This window comes from Scyliorhinus torazame, chromosome 1 (genome assembly GCF_047496885.1).
Source record: "Scyliorhinus torazame isolate Kashiwa2021f chromosome 1, sScyTor2.1, whole genome shotgun sequence".
In the NCBI taxonomy this organism is placed as follows: Eukaryota; Metazoa; Chordata; class Chondrichthyes; order Carcharhiniformes; family Scyliorhinidae; genus Scyliorhinus; species Scyliorhinus torazame.
In genome coordinates, this window is record NC_092707.1 from 29,816,557 (window position 1) to 29,835,390 (window position 18,834).

Here is an 18,834-nt window from a genome sequence, read left to right on the forward strand (position 1 = left end):
AGGATCATCATGCGGTGGTCGCAGACCACCTGTACGTTCATCGAATAGGTCCCCTTCCTATTAGTGAACACGGCCCTGTTATCTGCAGGTGGCCGCACGGCGACGTGCATCCCATCGATCGCGCCCTGGACCATGGGGAACCCGGCCACAGCAGAGAAGCCCACGGCCCGGGCATCTTGGCTGGCCCGGTCCACGGGGAAGCGGATGTAGCGGTGCGCCATGGCATATAGGGCATCTGTCACTGCCCGGATGCACCGGTGCACCGAAGTCTGCGATATGCCGGACAGGTCCCCACTCGGTGCCTGGAATGACCCCGTTGCATAAAAGTTCAGGGCCACCGTAACATTGACGGACACAGGAAGAGGGTGTCCCCCGCTAGTGCCACGCGGTGACAGGTGTGCCAGCAGGTGGCAGATGTGTGCCACGGTTTCCCGGCTCATCTGGAGTCTCCTCCTGCATTCCCGGTCCTTGAGGTCCTGGTATGACTGCCGGGGCCGATACACACGGGGCGCCCTCGGGTGCCTCCGTTGCCGTGGGGCCGCGGCGTCCTCCTCCCCCTCCTCGTCCTGTCGGTCAGGTGTCCCTCCAGCCTGGGCGGCTGCCGCCTGCCCCTCTGCGGCAGCATGCGCCGCCTCTCTGGCATGCTCCTCCTCCTCCTCCTCCTCCTCATCCAGGGCAACATAGACATGGGCGGTTGCCACCACGGCGGCCAACATCGCTGGATGATCGGAAAACACGACGGCCTGGTGGGGGGGAGGGGAACGACGACATGTCATCATTGCCCATATCCCCTCCTCCCCCCAGCCAGGTGGCATGGACCGCATGGGTCCAACTGTTGGAGGCTGGCACCTGGCCAGTGGACCAACTCACTTGCCCTCCCATCCCCCTCCTCGGCACGGACCCCCCCCCAACCTCCACCCCAGCACGGACCCCCCCCAACCCCCAACCTCCACCCCGGCACGGACCCCCCCCCAACTTCCACCCCGGCACGGACCCCCCCCCCAACCTCCACCCCAGCACGGACCCCCCCCCCCCAACCCCCAACCTCCACCCCAGCACGGACCCCCCCTAACCCCCAACCTCCACCCCAGCACGGAACCCCCCCAACCTCCACCCCAGCACGGACCCCCCCCCAACCTCCACCCCGGCACGGACCCCCCCCACCCATCCTCCACCCCGGCACGGACCCCCACCAAACTCCACCCCAGCACGGACCCCCCCCAACCCCCAACCTCCACCCCAGCACGGACCCCCCCCAACCTCCACCCCAGCACGGACCCCCCCCCAACCCCCAACCTCGACCCCGGCACGGACCCCCCCCCACAACCTCCACCCCGGCACGGACCCCCCCCAATCTCCACCCCAGCACGGACCCCCCCCGACCCCCAACCTCCACCCCGGCACGGACCCCCCCCAACCTCCACCCCAGCACGGACCCCCAACCTCCACACCAGCACGGAACCCCCCCAACCTCCACCCCAGCACGGACCCCCCCAACCTCCACCCTGGCGCGGACCCCCCCAACCTCCACCCCAGCACGGACCCCCCCCAACCCCCAACCTCCACCCCAGCACTGACCCACCCCCAACCTCCACCCCGGCACGGACCCCCCCCCCAACCTCCACCCCAGCACGGACCCCCCCCAACCCCCAACCTCCTCCCCAGCACAGACCCCCCCCCAACCTCCATCCCAGCACGGACCCCCCCCCAACCCCCAACCTCCACCCCAGCACGGAACCCCCCCAACCTCCACCCCAGCACGGATCCCCCCAACCTCCACCCCGGCACGGACCCCCCCCAACCTCCACCCCAGCACGGACCCCCCGCCGACCCCCAACCTCCACCCCAGCACGGACCCCCCCCAACCACCACCCCAGCACGAACCCCCCCCAACCTCCACCCCGGCACGGACCCCCCCCCAACCTCCACCCCAGCACGGACCCCCCCCCCCAACTCCCAACCTCTACCCCGGCACGGCACGGACCCCCCCCCCCAACCTCCACCCCGGCACGGACCCCCCCCCCCAACCTCCACCCCGGCACGGACCCCCCCCCAACCTCCACCCCAGCACGGACCCCCCCCAACCCCCAACCTAAACCCCAGCACGGAACCCCCCCAACCTCCACCCCAGCACGGACCCAACCCCCAACCTCCACCCCAGCACGGACCCCCCCCCCAACATCCACCCCAGCACGGACCCCCCCCCCCCCAACCCTCAACCTCCACCCCGGCACGGACCCCCCCCACAACCTCCACCCCGGCACGGACCCCCCCCAACCTCCACCCCAGCACGGACCCCCCCCCCCAACCCCCAACCTCCACCCCGGCACGGACCCCCCCCAACCTCCACCCCAGCACGGACCCCCAACCCACAACCTCCACCCCAGCACGGAACCCCCCCAACCTCCACCCCAGCACGGATCCCCCAAACTCCACCCTGGCACGGACCCCCCCAACCTCCACCCCAGTACGGACCCCCCCCAACCCCCAACCTCCGCCCCAGCACTGACCCCCCCCCCAACCTCCACCCCGGCACGGACCCCCCCCCCAACCTCCACCCCAGCACGGACCCCCCCCAACCCCCAACCTCCTCCCCAGCACAGACCCCCCCCTAACCTCCATCCCAGCACGGACCCCCCCCAACCCCCAACCTCCACCCCAGCACGGAACCCCCCCAACCTCCACCCCAGCACGGACCCCCCCAACCTCCACCCCGGCACGGACCCCCCCCAACCTCCACACCAGCACGGACCCCCCGCCAACCCCCAACCTCCACCCCAGCACGGACCCCCCCAACCTCCACCCCGGCACGGACCCCCCCCCAACCTCCACCCCAGCACGGACCCCCCCCCCCAACTCCCAACCTCCACCCCGGCACGGCACGGACCCCCCCCCAACCTCCACCCCGGCACGGACCCCCCCCCCCCAACCTCCACCCCGGCACGGACCCCCCCCCAACCTCCACCCCAGCACGGACCCCCCCCAACCCCCAACCTCCACCCCAGCACGGAACCCCCCCAACCTCCACCCCAGCACGGACCCAACCCCCAACCTCCACCCCGGCACGGACCCCCCCCCAACCTCCACCCCGGCACAGACCCCCCCCAATCTCCACCCCAGTACGGACCCCCCCCCAACCCCCAACCTCCACCCCGGCACGGCCCCCCCCAACCTCCACCCCAGCACGGACCCCCAACCCCCAACCTCCACCCCAGCACGGAACCCCCCCAACCTCCACCCCAGCACGGACCCCCCCCAACCTCCACCCCGGCACGGACCCCCCCAACCTCCACCCCAGCACGGACCCCCCCCAACCCCCAACCTCCACCACTGCACTGAACCCCCCCCAACCTCCACCCCGGCACGGACCCCCCCCAACCTCCACCCCAGCACGGACCCCCCCCCAACCCCCAACCTCCTCCCCAGCACGGACCCCCCCCAACCTCCACCCCAGCACGGACCCCCCAACCTCCACTCCGGCACGGACCGCCCCCAACCTCCACCCCAGCACGGACCCCCCGCCAACCCCCAACCTCCACCCCAGCACGGACCCCCCCCAACCTCCACCCCAGCACGGACCCCCCCCCAACCTCCACCCCGGCACGGACCCCCCCAACCTCCACCCCAGCACGGACCACCCCCAACCTCCACCCCAGCACGGACCCCCCCCAACCTCCACCCCAGCATGGATCCCCCCCCAACCCCCAACCTCCACCCCGGCACGGACCCCCCCCAACCTCCACCCCGGCACGGACCCCCCCCCAACCCCCAACCTCCACACCGGCACGGACCCCCCCCAACCTCCACCCCAGCACGGAGCCCCAACCCCCAACCTCCACCCCAGCACGGAACCCCCCCAACCTCCACCCCAGCACGGACCCCCCCAACCTCCACCCTGGCACGGACCCCCCCAACCTCCACCCCAGCACGGACCCCCCCCAACCCCCAACCTCCACCCCAGCACTGACCCCCCCCCCAACCTCCACCCCGGCACGGACCCCCCCCCCAAACTCCACCCCAGCACGGACCCCCCCCAACCCCCAACCTCCTCCCCAGCACAGACCCCCCCCCAACCTCCATCCCAGCACGGACCGCCCCCCAACCCCCAACCTCCACCCCAGCACGGAACCCCCCCAACCTCCACCCCAGCACGGACCCCCCCAACCTCCACCCCGGCACGGACCCCCCCCCAACCTCCACACCAGCACGGACCCCCCGCCAACCCCCAACCTCCACCCCAGCACGGACCCCCCCCCCCAACCACCACCCCAGCACGGACCCCCCCCAACCTCCACCCCGGCACGGACCCCCCCCCAACCTCCACCCCAGCACGGACCCCCCCCCAACTCCCAACCTCCACCCCGGCACGGCACGGACCCCCCCCCAACCTCCACCCCGGCACGGACCCCCCCCCCCAACCTCCACCCCGGCACGGACCCCCCCCAACCTCCACCCCAGCACGGACCCCCCCCCCAACCCCGAACCTCCACCCCAGCACGGAACCCCCCCAACCTCCACCCCAGCACGGACCCTACCCCCAAACTCCACCCCGGCACGGACCCCCCCCCCAACCTCCACCCCGGCACAGACCCCCCCCAATCTCCACCCCAGTACGGACCCCCCCCAACCCCCAACCTCCACCCCGGCACGGCCCCCCCCAACCTCCACCCCAGCACGGACCCCCAACCCTCAACCTCCACCCCAGCACGGAACCCCCCCAACCTCCACCCCAGCACGGACCCCCCCCAACCTCCACCCCGGCACGGACCCCCCCAACCTCCACCCCAGCACGGACCCCCCCCAACCCCCAACCTCCACCACTGCACTGAACCCCCCCCAACCTCCACCCCGGCACGGACCCCCCCCAACCTCCACCCCAGCACGGACCCCCCCCCAACCCCCGACCTCCTCCCCAGCACGGACCTCCCCCAACCTCCACCCCAGCACGGACCCCCCCAACCTCCACTCCGGCACGGACCGCCCCCAACCTCCACCCCAGCACGGACCCCCCGCCAACCCCCAACCTCCACCCCAGCACGGCCCCCCCCAACCTCCACCCCAGCACGGACCCCCCCCCAACCTCCACCCCGGCACGGACCCCCCCCAACCTCCACCCCAGCACGGACCACCCCCAACCTCCACCCCAGCACAGACCCCTCCCAACCTCCACCCCAGCATGGACCCCCCCCCAACCCCCAACCTCCACCCCGGCACGGACCCCCCCCCAACCTCCACCCCGGCACGGACCCCCCCCAACCTCCACCCCGGCACGGACCCCCCCTCCAACCCCCAACCTCCACACCGGCACGGACCCCCCCCAACCTCCACCCCAGCACGGACCCCCAACCTCCACCCCAGCACGGAACCCCCCCAACCTCCACCCCAGCACGGACCCCCCCAACCTCCACCCCGGCACGGACCCCCCCAACCTCCACCCCAGCACGGACCCCCCCCAACCCCCAACCTCCACCCCAGCACTGACCCCCCCCCAACCTCCACCCCGGCACGGACCCCCCCCCAACCTCCACCCCAGCACGGACCCCCCCCCAACCCCCAACCTCCTCCCCAGCACGGACCCCCCCCAACCTCCATCCCAGCACGGACCCCCCCCCAACCCCCAACCTCCACCCCAGCACGGAACCCCCACAACCTCCACCCCAGCACGGACCCCCCCAACCTCCACCCCGGCACGGACCCCCCCCAACCTCCACCCCAGCACGGACCCCCCACCAACCCCCAACCTCCACCCCAGCACGGACCCCCCCCAACCTCCACCCCAGCACGGACCCCCCCCAACCTCCACCCCGGCACGGACCCCCCCCAACCTCCACCCCAGCACGGACCCCCCCCCCAACTCCCAACCTCCACCCCGGCACGGCACGGACCCACCCCCAACCTCCACCCCGGCACGGACCCCCCCCCCAACCTCCACCCCGGCACGGACCCCCTCCCGGCACTCCCCCGGAGCCCAGCCTACTCTAACCACCCCCCCCCCCCCCGCCGCACACACACACACACAACCCGAGACACACCTCTCCTCACGCAATCAGTCTGCGGCCACGCCATTTGCTGCCCAGAGCCTACCCCCCAGGCCGTCACTCACCTCCTCGCTGGTCGGCGTGAGCCTGGAGCACCGGGTCACGCCGATGAAAAGGAGGTTTGATTCACGTCAACGTGAACGGTCATCACGTCGACGGGACTTCGGCCCATCCGGAAGGGAGAATATCGGCAGGCCGAAAATCGGCTGCCTTGCGCAGACCCGTGACATTCTCCGCGGCAGCGGCGCCATTAACGCCCCGCCGACTTTTCTCCCTTTGGAGACTTCGGCAGGGGCGGGGGCGGGATTCACGGCGGCCAACGGCCATTCTCCGACCCTCTGGGGGGTTGGAGAATGACGCCCCAGGAATCTAAATTGTGGGAAATGGTTAAGGAATATAGAAACAGGAGGAGGTATTCAGCCCTCGAGCCTGGTCTGTTATTTCATTAGATCATTGTTGATCTTTACTCCACTGACCCAACTTGTTTTCAAATTCCTTAACACCCTGTGCCTAACGAAAAAAAACATCAGCGCAGTGTTGAAAGATTTAATTGATCCAGCCGCAACAAGTTTTTGTTTGGAGGGACAAGGTTCCAGATCTCCACCATCATTTGTGTGAAGATAGTACTCCCTGACAACACCCCTGAACGGCCTAGCTCCAATTTTAAAGGTTGCCGCCACTTGTTCTGGACTTCCGCCAAGGAAGTTGGGCTTATCTTCACAGGATAACAAATGGATGCTGCAAAACGATGCCACAAAATGTTTTAAGTCTGTGGCAGGATAACAGGTTAATAATTTAAAAGTCAGGAGTGGGCTGAGATCTCTTATTCAGAGGATGGTAGATTGATATGATTTTGGAATGGGCGGAGCAGCCAACACTCGGAAGATTGGATATATTTGTAGAAAGCAACAGGTTGAATCAAGCATCTTGAGTCTACGGGTCTTTTCCCTGAACATGTGCAAGCTCCAAAGTGTTTTAGATCACTGTACCCACCTTCTGTATCATGATGCTGTAGGTCCCTGTTAGTTTCAGGCCTCTGGTGAAGTAGAGTGTGTTTATCCAGCCTAAGACCAGAGCAAACACCATTACAGCAAGATAGGACTCCTCACCAGCCACGTACAGTCCCGCCGACACCAACACCAGGATGGAATAAATAAAACTGCAAAACAGGAGCACCATAGTGGCTTGGTCAACAGAAGGGTAAAAGTAACTCCACAGATAGACTGAACAATGGCCCACACTCTCAGAACCACTCTTAGCTGGATGAGCGAACAGAAGGGGTGGGATCTCAGCAACTTTCCCATTTCCCCATGTTTTTCCCACTATATGGCCCAACACTGCAGGAGTGTGATTGGGCAACACGTGACCCCTGACCTTTGAAGCTAGTCCTGTTTAACCTTGTGGTTCTAATGTGTCAGCTTGTCTTGTGTGAAATTTACGAGAATTGTTTATAGCACCGCTGTCTAATTTCTGGATGAATCCTAAGTTGGTTTGGGTTAAACTGCTGATCCATTAGTATCAGCAGAATAACATAAATGTGAATTAACAAGAACATGGGTCATATGAGGCTCCCAAAAATCCATGTTGCATATGAATATTGCCCAAGAATAATATTATGAGCAGCCTTGCTGTATCTCAATCATGTATCTTTGTGTATTATCACCTAGTGACCTATGTTATTCACCATGACCACATTTTCACAGGTTCTCACTTAACTGGGGCCCCTCGTTGCCTGTTTTCTGGGCGGGCAGGGTGACTGGGACAAAAGCTAAATACAGGCCCTTAAAATACTGGAAGTCTTACAACACCAGGTGAAAGTCCAACAGGTTTGTTTCAAATCATTAGCTTTCGGAGCACTGCTCCTCCCTCAAGTGAATACTGGATCAGGGCCACTTGCTATCCAGGCACCAGCAGAAGGAGCTCTAAGGCAACACCGAAATAGGAACCTACACAAGCTATGTCACAGGCTTTTCTGCGGCCAGTGAGTAAAAGGGAGCGGATTTAAGCAAAACGTTTTCAAGGCAGCTCATTGCCCATCTTTGTCTCCTGCAACAGCATCACCACCCCTCATCATGCACCCAAACACCACACCCTCACCGCACACACCCACCCGCCAACCTTAAACCCATCACCTCCTCAGGCCTGAAGAAGCTAATATGCCCCGGGCTCATGCAACACCCCCTGATGGAGGCCACCAAACCCATTGGGCAGATAATTGATCTAGTGAAGCACGTCAGGGTTATGCAAATCTAGGCACATCAAGGTGGAGGTGAAAGGTCTGGAGCTATAGCTCTTCAAATATCGGGTTACAGGCCTTTGGGGGATATTAAAAGCATTAAATAAAGGTGAATTGATTCGATCTGTATATTTCCATATTTATAAGCCCACCATCACTCCAACTTGCATCCTAATTCATATCTCTTGATTTTTCTCCCAGTGCCTAAGAGCATAAGAAATAAGAGGAATGGTCAGACAGCTCCTTGAACCTGCTCACGTCCTCAGTAAGATCTTGACTGGACTTCTGCCTCAACTCACTGTCCTGTTCTATTCCCATAACCTTTGATTACGTTTGTGCCCAGTTCAGTCTTTAATATACTCAATGAATGAACGGCCACAGCTCTCTGTGATAGAGAACTTCCAAAATTCACAACTCTCAGTGAAAACATTTCTCCTCATCTAAATCCTAAATGGTCACAATCTCGCCACATAAGGAAGCCAGGAACAGGCCTCTTAGCCCAGGAATCAACCTGGTGAACCCTCATCCCACCTTAACCAAGGCAAATATATCCTTCCTTAGGGACTGTGTTCAGTACCCATGTGTATCAAAGCTCTATATCACTGCACCAAGACATCCTTACTCTTATAATACAACACCTTGCAATAAAGAAATCTCTTGCACTATCAGCTATGTCGTACTATCTCTCTAAGTCTCGCCCTTAAGACGGCTGTCTGGAACAATGTGATCCTAATGGAAATCTCAAATATGAAATTAAGATTTGCAGACACAAAGAGATAGCATTGAAAAAGATCAGAACCTTCCTGTCTATCTGCAGGTTGAATTATCCATAAATTTGACATCTGTAATGACCAAGTTGGTTTTACTCTGATGCTTCCAAGGGTGTATTTGCTGTGGGCAGATTTGAAATGTTGGTTGGTACTTTCAATAGTTTGACTGATGAGGGATTAATTTGAAGGGGGTTGGTTCCACTGTAAATATTCTGAAAGTTGTGTGCTGGATTCCAGACTTTGATTTACAGCGCAAAAAATACAGGTGCTGTCAAACCTTGAGTATAGGTCACAGCTTTATGAGACATCATCCTTATTGTAGATATAAGGCAGTAAATTATATTCCACCAAAATGAATAGACTTTTTTTGCAAAGTGAGCACTTTATAATCTGAAGATTAAGTTTACTTTTAGGGAATTAATGAAGGCCTTACTAAAGCAACTGGAAAGATCCATCAATGAACATGGAATTCACTCCCGGACATTTCTTCAGGAACAAATCCTTCACCTTTGGAATAGAAAAAAGATTTTATTTAGTTTTCTTTCGTACATTAGGCATATTTTACACATTTTTTTCTTTCCTTGCTATCGGATCTCCCAATACCAACGTTGAATTCCCCTCCTGAATCTCTGGCAATGCTACTTTAATACAGAGAGAGTTGTGTTGGGGAGGGGGGGGGATAGAGATTGATATTCCTTCTGATTTTCACTTTCCTCCACTCATCCCCACTCAACAGTTTATCTCTAGTTGGCACCTCCCACAGCAGCACAGCTATAGTCAGACTCGGCCTGTTCTAATTGGACCAAGAGGGGGTGGCCCCAGTGCCCACCTGATGAATGCCTCTTTTGAAGAGCATCACTAAATACATGTGAGCCACTTAAACTGAAAGATGCTTAAAATAAAGTCACCAGTTGAAATAATTGAAAGATGTAAGTCCAATTTTAACAGACAAAAGTAGGAAATTTCTAAATTACATCACAATATTGCTCTGTGTGTCTATTAGACACTTTCCTTGTTGTCCACCGGCTTCAGAGGCTCCGGTCCACAATGCATGCTTCCTGAAAAGCCTGCCTGGAGCAGACTACACCATAGGAGCGAGACAAGCAGCCACAGCAATCTGCAACCCTTCACCATCCGCTGCACCCAGACTGCAATCACCCTGGAAGCAGACCGGGATCTTGGAGCATCAAATTGCTATCGCCACACTGCCCCTGCGGAAGGAGCTCCTCACTTGGGGTTAGTAAACCCAGGTCTCCAGTGAGTTTGCTAACATTAAATGTGCTGCTAGAGGGGCTACAGTTGTTTGCAGGAATCATGAGCCACGGTATCACAGCTCAGCAACTCTTGTTGGAAGATAGACATGCAGTTTTTGAGTAAGATCTGATTTGGTCAGTAAGGCTGCTCCGGATTCACTGTGGTCACATGGACAAAATAATGAGAGAGTTGGCAGTGCCTGGGGAATCCTATCCCAATGTGTGAATCAGCAAAGTGCAGGAAGGGAGGATACTGGAGGAACAAGGCCATTATCTACCCCTTCCTCTTTTCAACTCTGATCATCTCAACTGCCCCATTGATCCAATAGGTCCCACACCACTGGTTCTGTGTTTCAAAGCAAATAAATTAACACATTTATATTAAAACAAACAAAGTGTTCTTCAACAAATATTGTGAGAAATGTCCTGTGGTTCCTTCTATTTTCCCATCTTTACTTCATAATAGTCAGCGTTATATGTTTAGAATAAAGTCATTGATGAAGGTGTTATAGAAAGGTTGTGGTATATTTATAAATGTATATTTTCAAAGCTGTTCAGTTCCGTACACTGACAGGAAATGGCTCCATTTTTCCTGCTTAAGGGAAATTCCTGACTGGGGGGGAGCCTTCAATACTGAACTATCCAAGACGGGAGGTCCCAGGCTGACCCCTGGGGCTTTGCTAAGCCAGATCATCTCTGCTGAAATTTCAAGCCACTGACCCCCATCTCCCCTGGATTTAAGTGAGAGGCAAAATAAGTTATTTTTCTTTGCTTACGTTTGTGAAGAAAAAGAAGATGGCGGTGACGACAGTGATCATTTCTCCAGCCATTCGTAGGTAGTCGCCAGTGGTATTGTATGGGTAAGGAGGCTGCGAGACATTTGAAGGAGAGAATTATTGATGAAGCTACAGTGAGTGATGGAGCAGGGCTCCAGCCTGAAACAGGAGCAGAAGGTTAGTTAGAGATGAGGCAAGAACAGGTTCCAACCTTCCCGCTCCTACCACCACGGGGGATACAAGATAGGGTAATTTCCAGAGTGTGGGCGGGAGAGGGGAAGGTCTCAGATATCTATAAAGAACTCATGGAGTCAGAGGAAACGCAGACAGAGGAGCTGAAGCACAAATGGGAGGATGAGTTAGGTGGAGAGATAGAGGCAGGTCTCTGGGCGGATGCGTTTAGCAGGGTCAACACGTCCACATCATGCGCCAGGCTCAGCCTGATACAATTTAAGATCGTTCACCGGGCACACGTGGCGGTGGCCCGGACGAGCAAGTTTTTGGGGATAGAAGACAGGTGTGCAAGGTGCGCGGGAGGGCCAGCGAACCATGCCCACATGTTTTGAGCATGTTTGAAGCTTAGGGGATTCTGGCAGGGGTTTGCAGATGTCATGTCCATGGCGTTAAAAACGAGGATGGCACCGAATCCAGAGGTGCCGATTTTCGGAGTGTCGGAGGACCCGGGAGTCCAGGGGGCGAGAGAGGCTGATGTCTTGGCCTTTGCCTCCTTGGTAGCCCGGAGACGGATACTGTTAGCATGGAGGGACTCGAAGCCCCCAAATCAGAGACCTGGGTCAATGACATGGCTGGCTTTCTCTGTCTGGAGAAAATCAAGTTCACCCTAAGAGGGTCAATGCTAGGGTTCGTCCGGAGGTGGCAGCCGTTTGTTGACTTCTTTAGAGAAAATTAACTGTCAGCAGAGGGGGGGGGGGGGGGGGGGCGGTTAGTCTATATTACTGTTCTAGGAAGGTGGAACCTGTGACGGAGGTAGAGGGTCTTTGCATTATGTTTATAGTTGTTTGTACATGGTTTACTGTTACTGTTATAAAATCACAAATGCCTTAATAAAATATTTTACAAAAAAAAAGATGAGACAAGAACTGTGTGCTATATCTTCTATGCCTTCATTTTCTCCACCTTCATTTGGTGTCTGCCCACCAACCACAGCCAATATGATGGCTACATATCCTTAGTCATTGTGTCAAGCCAAACCCATGGGGTGGGCCCAATCATTTCAGGGTGGCTGACCCCCTGATCCCCTTTCTGCCCCTCCTGTGGAGTGGCATATCTAACAGAGGGGGCACCAGGGTAATGCTCTGGAGGCCTAGGTTCGAATGCCCCCACGGCAGATGGTGAAATTTGAATTTAATAAAAATCTGGAATTGAAAGCCAAGTGATGACCATTGTTGATTGCTATCTGATCTGGCCTACGTGTGTCTCCAAACCCACAGTAATATGTTTGACTCTTGTGGGCAAGCTACTCAGTTCAAGGGCAATTAGGATTGGACAATAAATACCAGCAATGCCATGTCCAATTATTTTTTTTTTAAATGCTGCTGCACAGTGTACGGTTGGCATGGCGGCACAGTGGTTAGCACTGCTGCCTCACAGTGCCAGGGACGCGGATTCGATTCTGACCTTGAGCAACTGTCTGTGTGGAGTTTGTACATTCTCTACGTGGGTTTCCTCCGGGTGCTCCCGTTTCCTCCCACAGTCCAAAAATCTGCAGGTTAGGTGCCCTGGCCATGCTAAGTTGCCCCTAATATGTCCAATAGGTTAGGTACGGCTAGAGCAGGCAATTGGGCCTGGGTGGGTTGCTCTATCAGAGGGTTGGTGCCGAATGGCAGGGATTCTATGATTATTCTTTGATATTCTAAAGGTAAATGAGGCGGCACAACTATTAATACTGGAGTCACTAATGCAAAAGGTTTTAACATTCATTTTGAACCTTTATCAAAGAGGAAACAATATTTGTCCTCATATTACTTTGAAGTGTGCACACTCCTTTAAGTTTGAGCTGCTGGTTGGATTTTACACATTTATCAGACTTGACATCTGCATGAAGGCAAAGTTACACAGGCAGCTATGAATGATTGTTCAGATAGGCTGTAGCAAATTGCTCAACATGTTGTTCGCACACTTTGTACCAACAGCTAAGCAGAAAAGCTAGGTTCAGCCTGCAGCATAGCATGAGCTAACACGGAACAGTGAGAGGTCAAGTTCAAATCACAACTGCTCACTTCCTGGTCTGGGCAGCTAATAGACAGCTGAATGTTCAGTGGAGGCTGTGAAGGCTCCCAATAAGGGGAGAGCTGAGAAAAACAGATGGAGGCATTCATGGACCTTGGACAGGATTGTGTGATCCTGAGGCTAAGTGTTGACGCCGTCGGAAATGCCGTCACGTTTCCCAACGGCGTCAACATGGCCTCAGGATCAGCAATTCTGGCCCCTACAGGGGGCCAGCACGACACTGGAGCGGCCCTCGGCGCTCCAGCTGCTGATCCCGGCGTCAACTGGGCGCCGTGGGGTCCGCGCATGCGCAGTGGCTCCCTTCTCCGCGCCGGCCCCGACTCAACATGGCGCAGGGCTACAGGGGCCGGCGCGGAAGAAAGGAGGCCCCCAGTCTGAGAAGCCGGCCTGCCGATCGGTGGGCCCCGATCGCGGGCCAGGCCACAACGGAGGCCCCCTCCGGGGTCGGACCCCCCTTCCCCGCCCCCCCCCCCCCCCCCCCCCCCAACAGGCCGCCACCGGACCCTTCCACGCTGAGGTCCCGCCGGCTAAGAGCAGATTAGAATGGCGCCGGTGGGACTCGGGTTCTTTGTTACGGCCGCTCAGCCCATCCAGGGCCGAGAATCTCTTTGGGGGGGCGGGGGGGGGGGTAGAGCGGCCCCCAGCCGGCGCTGCGTCCCCGGCATCAGGGCGGCGCGATTCACGCCGGTCGCGGCGATTCCCCGGCCTGGTCCCGGGCTGAGAGAATCCCGCCCCTTGTTCCTGTAGGTGACCAGTTAACCAGTCTATGAATAATATATCCTATAGCGTCCAGGTAGATGATAGAATCAAAGAGCACAGAAGGGGGCATTCAGCCCATCATTCCTATGCTGATCCTTTGAAAGAATACTTGCTCTCTCCTCATAGCACTGCAAGCATTTCCCTTTTCAATACATATATGATTCTCTTCTGAATTCAGTTTCAAAGGGCTGAATTGCCTACCTCTACTCCTACTTCCTATCAATCTGCTTCCACCCACCTAGCAGACACGACATTCCAAATTCAAGATAACTCTAAAGGGCCCATGCGCTTAACTCAATTTGCCAAGCAAAGTTCGAGTGTACATCAGAACAGACAGGTCACGAATTGTTAGATAAGCTCCAGCTCACACTTACTTTGCCTTCTGATGGCCTGTAATACGCAATGAGGGTAAATATGACCATGGCTGTGATGTAGGAGATAACACTGAGGTAGAAGGACACAGCTGCAAACTTCTTCCACTTATCGCGAAATAATTCATTAATGGGTTCCACGGCTAACATTTCATAACGATTCTACAAAAAACAAAGTTCAAGACAACAACTTGCATTTATATAGCATCTGGAACAGAATAAAACTTCACAAGCCACATGACAGGAGAATTATCAAGCAAAATATGACACTGAATCTCATAAGGAGACATTAGGACAGACAAAGAGCTCGGTGGTAAAGTGCATCTTAAAGAAGGAAAGAGAGATAGAGAGGCGGAGCGGTTTAGGGAAGGAATTTTGGAGATACAAACGTCATCAACAACAAGCTCTGCCAATTGGGGAGAGGAAGACAGAAGCATCTAAAACTATCCTCATCAAAATGCGAGAAATGGCCACCTTTGTGGGTGGTATTGGCGGGATCAGAGCACACATAGAGCCGTGTCCCAAAGGGAAACTAACACCTACAGGAGTGAGGGGAAGAAATCGGTTCAGCTACCTCGATCTTTCCATTGTAGACCAGAATCTCCAGCAGCGACACCTCCTCGCCACACGTGTCTATCGCTGAGAGATCGTAAAGTGAGGAATACACCGGTCCGTATGCCCAGTCTCGAAATTTGCGGGAAAGGTGACGAGCACTTTCATCCTTTATCTCTCTCCTGATAATGTGCTGGAAAACCTGCCAGAAATATAAACACTGTAGACTTAATAACATTTCGATTTTAAAAGTCCGAAAGACTTTGGAAAGTTTGTGTTGTTGTGCAAACGTACTGTGGAAATCCCCCCCCACTTAACAATCAAAGACGCGCTGTTGAAGTGTCGTCACTGTTATAATGTGGGAAGTGATGCAGCCAATTTGTGCACAGGAAGCTCCCACAAAAATAGCAATGAGGCTGTGACATTAGCCCATGGGAACATATTGGATGTAAACCAGGCAGAACATCCCTGCTATTTGAATAATTCCGCTGGATCTTTTACATCCACCTGAGAGGACGGGGGTGGGGAGATTTGGGTTAACAGCCCATCCAAACAACTGCATTGGAATGGGGCGCAAATCCAGAACCTTCACTCAGAAGCAACGTGGCTGCCACGGAGCTGCAGTTGGTATGAACACAGCTGATGTTTTGAAGCGATGTGCCTGATCAGACTTTTACTTACCCAAGCAAAAAAATACTGGGGCCATACCCCAATTTAGTTATGCTTTGCTGCACATTATATCACAACCCCACCCCCTCCCCCCCACGTGGACAGTGTGCAAATCCAATGTACCACCTACATTTTTATTTAGGTCATGCAGACAAATTGGGTCCTTTCCGTTGGCTATTATACAACTGCCGGCCCAGCACAAACCACCCTCGTCTCCCCACTTGGTTTCAGACAAATATTGAGGGAAACATCCCATAAATGAGATAACCTTAAACAACCGCCTGAAGTAAGAATCTATTCAGTTACCCCAATCTTGCCAAGCTTCGCTGCCATCTTGAGTGGCGACAGCCCATCATTGTTTAAAACGGCCTCCAGGCTGCATTCCGGGTACATCTTGGCGCATTTGATGAGGAACAAGTCGTACATTTTAGTCAAGAACTTGGTATTCTCCCTGGTGTTATCAGCGATGGCGACCAAAGCATGCAGTACGGTGTTTCCCCGCGAATCCTGCCTTCGTAGGTCCACAATCTTATCGGGGTTCTCAGTGAGGTAGTTAACGATGTCAGGCTGGTTAGTGCAGGCAGCCAGGGAAAGGGGCAATTCACCTGAGGAGATAAAGGCCTAAGACAGTTAACGGATGTGGAGAAAAAACACAGTTCATTCTTGGGAGGGAAGGACTGATGTGTTTTTCAGGAGTCTGTTGAATTTTGCAGGATGGGGGGCGTTGATGAGTTTTTGGGGAGTGTCTGATGAGATTTTTCAGTGGCGGGGGGGTGCGAAGAATGGGCAGAGACTTTGATGCACCGGTGCTGAAGGTGTCAGAAACACAAAAATGATCAAAGACCTATCCACTTTGGCCACTCCCAGGCCAGGTACAGCAAGGATTAGTTACCAGAGCAAAGTTAACTTAAATCTTCCCAACGTGGAAGTCCATTTCTTACATCCTCTGTTTAGGAAGATCAGACTTCCGACTATCCAGTGGATCCTGCTGAGTGGGCATCAGGGATTGAAGACCTTTGGACTGGCATTCATTTGATCACTCGGCCTCTAGCACTGATCCTCCCAGTGCTTGTAGCATCACGAGGACGGCTCCACTTGTACATGTGGCCGGTGCAATGGTCACTATGGCTGCATCTCTCACTGATCCTCCCAGTGCTTGTAGCATCACGAGGACGGCTCCACTTCTACATTGGCCGGTGCAATGGTCACTATGGCTGCATCTCTCACCTCGGGACTTGGAATCTCTCACCCACCATCGAGGAGTTTCTCCATGCCCCTCCTCTTGACCATGACTTACTTCCCTTCCCTCATTCCCTCTCCCCATGTAAAGAACAGGACCTTCCTTTGACAGTACTGGTCACCTCCTTGGGTCTGGACAGGTAGTTGGGGCAGCACGGTAGCCTTGTGGATAGCACAATTGCTTCACAGCTCCAGGGTCCCAGGTTCGATTCCGGCTTGGGTCACTGTCTGTGCGGAGTCTGCACATCCTCCCCGTGTGTGCGTGGGTTTCCTCCGGGTGCTCCGGTTTCCTCCCACAGTCCAAAGATGTGCAGGTTAGGTGGATTGGCCATGATAAATTGCCCTTAGTGTCCAAAATTGCCCTTAGTGTTTGGTGGGGTTACTAGGTTATGGGGATAGGGTGGCGGTGTTGACCTTGGGTAGGGTGCTCTTTCCAAGAGCCGGTGCAGACTCGATGGGCCGAATGGCCTCCTTCTGCACTGTAAATTCTATGAATTATCAGTGCGACCAACATGGTTATTTGGCTAAGTTGGAATGCCAGTCTGTGGTCGTGTTACTGTCATTCAGAGTACATCCTTGCCTTTGGGGGTGGAAACTTAAGATCCGTTCCTCATTAGCTGATAAAGGGGACGATTACTAGCATGTAAAATTCAGGATCTGTGAATGAATGACTCCATTGTCCACTCTCACCAAAGTGAATGAGATGAGGTGTCTTCATGGTGAGAATTGAGAAAATTTGAGAGATTAAAAATAACAAACTAACAGCATTTCAGCAAGCATCAATAAGTATATTATTCAGGAATAATTTCAATTCATTCAAAGGTTCCCAGTAAATGTCTCACTCCCTCAGGCACAGACCCAAATCCAAGGGCAATATTTCCTGGCAAACATAATGGGATAAACCACAGAGAAATCTTTATGATTTAGGAATACAGAAGGAAAATGATCACCTTGATCCCAGGCATGTTAGCAGATGCTCCTCCTGCTCACTCATTCTCCCGAATTATCCATATACAAAACAAAAAATTGTATATTTTTGTTGATAACATTTCTGTTTGGTCCTTCAAGCTGCCTCTATTTGTTTGAATGTGGACAGAAAGGTGATCTGCACACAGCCTGACCCAACTCCTAATTCAACAGCCTTTCTCAGAATTACAAAGTTAATGCGCAGAATGGACAAAGCAAGCCCTTAATCCATCACCTTGCAGACCATTGCGCGATTAGACAAAAGATTTGGAACACCGGAGTAGATTGTCAGTGATAATGATTCATTTCAAAGGAGTTTGAGGACTGCTTGAAAGGGAACGGTATACGTCATATCAAATCAGCTCCATATCATCCAGCAATGAATGGATTGGTCGAACATTTTGTGCAATCATTAAAGCGGCGATTCTCTGGCCCGGATGGGCTGAGCGGCCGGCGAAACAAATGACAGTCCCGCTGGTGCCGTTCACCCCTGGTCGCTGCCGACGGGAATTGTGCGGGAACGCTGGGGGGGCGGCCTGTGTGGGGGGGGGGGGGTCTCCGATGGGGTCTGGCCCGCGATCGGGGCTCACCGATCGGCGGGCCGGCCTCTCCACCCCCGGGCCTACCTCCTTCCGCGGCCGGCCCCAGAACTCCAGTGCCATGTTGGTGAGGGGCCGGCGCGCGTAAGAAGTTCCCCGCTCATGCGCAGGATGGCGCTGCCCAATTGCGCATGCGCAGGAATGAACTGCCCCAACTGCGCATGTGCGGGTTGGCGCGGCGCCCATTTGGCACCGTGTAAGGAGGCTGGCGCAGCGTGAACCGCTCCAGCGCCATGCTGGCCCCCTGTGGGAGCCAGAATAGGTTGTGCCCGGGCCCTGTTCGCGCCGTCATGAAACGCGACGGTGTTCACGACGGCGTGGGCACTTAGTGCTGCGTGCGGAGAATCCCGCCCTGT

At 56.0% G+C, this 18,834-nt stretch overlaps 1 protein-coding gene across 1 annotated transcript in view; it reads right to left on the minus strand.

The window, feature by feature from the left end:
• The window catches only part of trpv4 (transient receptor potential cation channel, subfamily V, member 4), a 169,071-nt gene that overhangs the window by 24,029 nt on the left and 126,208 nt on the right, over positions 1-18,834 (minus strand). Inside the window, exons 6-11 of the mRNA XM_072479753.1 lie at positions 15,981-16,279; positions 15,028-15,207; positions 14,457-14,615; positions 11,074-11,166; positions 9,478-9,551; positions 7,032-7,197 (exon numbers count right to left, since the gene is read on the minus strand). Of these exons, the coding sequence (XP_072335854.1) occupies positions 7,032-7,197; positions 9,478-9,551; positions 11,074-11,166; positions 14,457-14,615; positions 15,028-15,207; positions 15,981-16,279 (971 nt within the window). The remainder of the gene's footprint in view (positions 1-7,031; positions 7,198-9,477; positions 9,552-11,073; positions 11,167-14,456; positions 14,616-15,027; positions 15,208-15,980; positions 16,280-18,834) is intronic.